General features: G+C 34.8%; 1 protein-coding gene across 1 annotated transcript; it reads left to right on the top strand.

Annotated features, from left to right (window-relative positions):
• The first annotated feature begins 1,306 nt into the window (after positions 1-1,306).
• On the top strand, positions 1,307-5,159 carry LOC148200863 (1-deoxy-D-xylulose-5-phosphate synthase 2, chloroplastic-like). The gene is made up of 10 exons (XM_088113584.1): positions 1,307-1,482; positions 1,736-1,897; positions 2,033-2,197; positions 2,412-2,562; positions 2,654-2,925; positions 3,024-3,297; positions 3,541-3,848; positions 3,949-4,230; positions 4,323-4,607; positions 4,714-5,159. Exons 1-10 carry the CDS (start codon positions 1,384-1,386, stop codon positions 4,858-4,860), a joined length of 2,145 nt encoding a protein of 714 aa, XP_087969710.1. The 5' UTR covers positions 1,307-1,383; the 3' UTR covers positions 4,861-5,159.
• Positions 5,160-5,488: the final 329 nt, after the last annotated feature.

Raw genomic sequence — 5,488 nt, 5'->3', positions numbered from 1 at the left:
GCCAGCGTGCCTTTAAGAGGTTTTATATGTATTACAGTTTTATATAATAATATATATATTTTTTATTTATGATTTTACTATCTATTATTCTTTCCATAATAAATATATCAATAAATACTTTTAATATTGCAATTAATATAAAAATTTAATTTTAATAAAATTTAATTAATACTTTAATAATAGGATGACAACTAAGAACAGATATAAATTTCATTATCTCATCTTTATATTTTAAGTAAAAGAGTATATTTATTCGTGTTTCCATATCCAATAATGAAACTTTTGTTTCATCTTTACATGGACTAACATTTCCAATTTTAAATCTTCTACTCTTTATATTTTTTTTATCATTTGACTTTTGTACTTTTAGATCATTTGCTTCTTACATTTTTTTCTATATCATCTAACAATATATTTATTTAATATCTAAAAAAAACATATAAACAAACATCACTCTTTTTTACTAATATATGAATACTAGCAACTCTTTTTTACTATTATACTACAAAATTAGTAAAAAGATTTATCTGAAAAACCCATTTTTCCTAAACTCAAATAACATGTTAGATTTTATACATTCGTGTAATTTTGGGTTTTGAGAATTTATAAATGGTATATTATTTTAAATTCTTAGCATTGTGTTCATTTGGGTAATATATTTTTATTAAAAATATTAGAATATTTATTAGCATATATTAATATTATGTTCATTTGTGTAATTATCAACATTTATCAACAAATTTTAATGTGAATAATATCAATTTTTCTTATAACAATCATCCTACAAATGTTTTATTTTAACTTCTTTTCTTTTCTTTTTTTACTTTTTTTTTTTAAACTATAGCAAAAACACACTGAGTATCTACCTTTATCTTAATAAAAAATATTTTTTTATCTACTATGGTAGTAACAATATTCAACGTTTACAACTTATTCAACATCTTCAGCAGAAGACCAACATGATTAGATTTTAAAAATAGAAAATGGATTACAAAATATAACTTCGGCTGCTTGATCCGGTCATTTCTGCAGACCTTACCTTTATGTTCAGATTGACTTTTTTCTACGAATAATTTTAAAACTTCTTATTTCAGTTTTCTTATTAATTTTTCAATTATTTTAAGGCAGGAATTCTAATATGTTTTATATTTCAAAGACAGAGTGCAGTAGGCCAAATAAACAAAGAAATAATTGGATGTATTTTTTTTAGGGGTGTGAGTTTTATTTTCCAAATAAAATGAATTGTTGAGGCTTGGTTTTGTTTGTTAATGCACTTAGCTCCCTATAAAGGGTAGTTCCAGAATTCAGTTTAAATGCAATACCAACGCGAAGGAAGCTTTGCTTCATAATTATCACCTCTTTCTCTATCTGCTCTCAGCAGCCATGGCCTTCTGTGGTGGTACCTTTGTTAAGCCAAACCATTCTTTCTCCCAAACCCACAAACCCAAAGCTCCAACTCCATACTATGATACCAGAAAAAAGGTTGGTGAATCAATCATACGTACAACTCTGCATCTCTCTAACAACACTTTCCAGTGCTCTTTCTGCTCTACCAATTTAACCACACTAAACACCATCTCTGTCAACATCATATAGTGCTTTTCTTTTTCCTTCATTTCGTGTTCGGGTTTTGATTCCTTAAGCAATCACTCTTCTTCCTTTTGTTAACAACAAATTCACCATTATTTTTTCACTGATGGTGCAAAGATGGATGATGTGTTATTTTGTTTGTCAGTTCTGCGTGAGAGTTTCAGCAAGTGACTCGGGTGAAGTCGAGAAGACTGTTATCAGGAAAGAGAAAGATGGGTGGAAGATCAATTACTCAGGAGAGAAACCTCAAACACCATTGTTGGACACAGTCAACCACCCAATTCATATGAAGAATCTGTCCACTCAGGTTTAAAATTAGGAATCATTTTAAGGTCTAAAGGACATGCCACAGCATATTTCTTGTCCGTGGCTGACACAAGAGTTTTTGTTTTCCGTGAGTTTTGTTGGTTTGTTTGTGAAAAGTGTTGAATGTATTTGTCAGGATCTAGAGCAACTTGCAGCAGAGCTGAGGGCAGATATTGTGCACAGTGTGTCAAACACTGGTGGGCATCTTAGTTCAAGCTTGGGAGTGGTGGAGTTAGCAGTGGCTTTGCATCATGTTTTCGACACCCCTGAAGACAAAATTATATGGGATGTTGGTCATCAGGTAATCTTTCGTCTTATTCATTTCTTCTTCTTTTCTAACACAAGTTAAATAGCAACAAAAGAAATATAGTTTTCATTTAGAGAAAATTCATTGCTCGTGACAAAATTAGAGTTCTATATTTTTTTTATTCTCTTCTGTACAATACAATTTTCCATCATTATACCATGTTTGGTGCGTGTGCTATGTGAGATTCTAAAAGGTAATCAAATTGCAGGCATACCCACATAAGATTCTTACAGGTAGAAGGTCCAGGATGCACACCATTAGGAAGACTTCGGGGCTAGCAGGTTTTCCTAAAAGGGATGAGAGTACTCATGATGCTTTTGGGGTAGGACACAGTTCTACAAGCATATCTGCTGGTCTTGGTGAGATTCTTATATTTTAAGATCAATACATATTCATATGTGCAGAAGCACTTATTTCACCGATTGAGCAACAATTCTGAATATTTATTAGGCATGGCTGTTGCACGTGATCTACTGGGGAAGAAGAACAGCATCATATCAGTGATAGGGGATGGGGCATTGACAGCAGGCCAAGCTTACGAGGCCCTGAACAATGCTGGGTTCCTTGATTCTAACATGATAGTAGTACTTAATGACAACAAGCAAGTCTCTTTACCAACGGCCACACTTGATGGCCCCGCAAGTCCTGTCGGTGCCCTCAGCAGTGCTTTGAGCAAAATTCAAGCGAGTACAGAATTCCGCAAACTCAGAGAAGCTGCAAAAGTAAGCCTCTTAAACTTATCATATTCGCAGTCAACGTCATGATCTCAGTGATCATGACAAATTGTGGCGTTTATTTGACTCCAATTTTTTTCCTGAAGAGCATCACCAAACAAATTGGAGGACAAACACACCAGGTTGCAGCCAAAGTGGATGAGTATGCAAGAGGCATGATCAGCGGTTCTGGATCTACATTATTTGAAGAACTTGGCTTATACTACATAGGTCCTGTGGATGGTCATAACATTGAAGATCTGGTCACCATCTTTGAAAAGGTCAAATCAATGCCTGCTCCAGGTCCAGTTTTGATTCATATTGTGACAGAAAAAGGGAAGGGATACCCCCCAGCAGAAAAAGCAGCTGATAGAATGCACGGTGAGAAAGGGATATTTCTTAATAAAGCAATGTGAGAAACTTGAAATTGTGAAATCAATTCTTAGACCTAATGCAAAAGTTACCCACTGTTAATATAACTCAATCAATTTTGAACTTACAATTAATCTCTCAACTTGAAACCAAGTGAAGTGAGTAATTATTTACTAAGGTAGCTAATAATTTGCGTGATTTAAAACTAATACTGGAATCGAAACACACACTTATCCTTTCTCATATTTTCAGGGGTTGTAAAGTTTGATCCAAAAACAGGGAAGCAGTTTAAGGCAAAATCCTCAACACTTTCATACACACAGTACTTTGCTGAGTCTTTGATACAGGAGGCTGAAATAGACGACAAGGTAGTGGCCATTCACGCAGCAATGGGTGGTGGTACAGGCCTAAATTATTTCCACAAAAGGTTTCCCGACCGCTGTTTCGATGTGGGGATAGCTGAACAACATGCTGTTACATTTGCTGCTGGGTTAGCTGCTGAAGGCCTCAAGCCCTTTTGTGCCATTTATTCGTCATTCCTGCAACGTGGATATGATCAGGTAAGCCAATATGGTCACTGATTCCTTATCTATCTAATTTATTTGAGTTATTAACTGCGATAAGAAAACATCATCACTGTGATTTATTACGTCTATCTAGGTAGTCCATGATGTTGATCTTCAAAAGCTACCTGTTCGATTTGCCATGGATAGAGCTGGTTTGGTTGGAGCAGATGGACCAACGCATTGTGGAGCTTTTGATATCGCCTACATGGCTTGCCTGCCCAACATGGTGGTCATGGCTCCTTCTGATGAAGCTGAACTGATGCACATGGTTGCAACAGCAGCAACTATAGATGACAGACCAAGCTGCTTCAGATTTCCAAGGGGAAATGGAATTGGAGCCACTTTGCCAATTAACAACAAAGGAACCCCACTTGAGGTGAGGGTCAGAGACTGATATATATGTATATCCTAAACAGAATGGTAACTCAATAGTCTGGCCACTGAACTGAAATTGTTTTGTTCATGTAGATAGGAAAAGGCAGAATTCTGATGGAAGGCAGCAGAGTTGCTATCTTGGGATATGGTTCAGTAGTCCAACAATGCAGGCATGCCTCGGAATTGCTTAAAGAAGTAGGCGTTAATGTGACAATCGCTGATGCTAGGTTTTGCAAACCTTTGGATACCGATCTCATCAGGCTACTGGCTAAAGAGCATGAAATACTGATCACGGTGGAAGAGGGTTCTATCGGTGGTTTTGGATCACATGTTTCTCAATTCTTGAGCTTATCTGGTATTCTCGATGGACCTGTAAAGGTAAACCTTCCTCCATGGAGAAGTCGCTCTCTATATGATTTTCATTTTCAGATACGTCCCTATTTTGTGCATTTCTAACAACAATCCAATTTGGTTTTACCTGCAGTGGAGAGCAATGATGCTTCCTGACAGGTACATTGATCATGGGTCACCCCAGGATCAGGTTGAAGAAGCAGGGCTTTCATCAAAGCATATTGCGGCCACAGTCCTGTCTCTTCTTCAAAGGCCAAAAGAAGTTCTTCTGTTCAAATAGAAACGCGAAATGGAATGAGGATCTCAACCTGGAACCTGAAAGATGCATTCAGTTCCGTCGGCAGTGCGGTTTACAGGAAGCTGTAAATAGTTACTCTAGAATTGTCGTTTAGGATTCTCAGGTCGGGCCGAAGAAATAGTATGAGAAATAATGAGTTTAATTTATTCTTGCAGCTCGAGAATCAATCAAGGCATAGTAATGTATCAATCTTAATTAATTAGTTATGTTAATATATATAAAATCCAACCTCAAAGTTTACAGACACACGCATGCTATGTGTATAGAATACAATACGTTAATACATTTGTTTTGAAAATAATAGATATGATATATATGTATTTTGAAAATAATAGATATGATATAACATTTATATGTATATTGAAAGGTGTATAATAACTTTTAAAAACATGATACATATGAGAATGGAGTATTGTATGAATCCAAAGTAAAATAATATGTATTAAGGTTGTCAATCTAATAAATTATTGTTATCATAAGAGTATCATTGTTTTATAGATTAAATATTTCACTGATAAAAATTAACATAATATTCAAAAGTATCTAAATATATATGTGACCAAAATTAAAGTATTAGTACATAATATATTATAAACAGTTGCATATTAGT

The sequence above is a fragment of the Vigna umbellata genome, chromosome 4 (genome assembly GCF_029865625.1).
Source record: "Vigna umbellata cultivar VRB3 chromosome 4, Vumbellata_1.0, whole genome shotgun sequence".
NCBI lineage: Eukaryota > Viridiplantae > Streptophyta > Magnoliopsida > Fabales > Fabaceae > Vigna > Vigna umbellata.
This window is presented reverse-complemented; position numbering and strand designations above follow the sequence as displayed.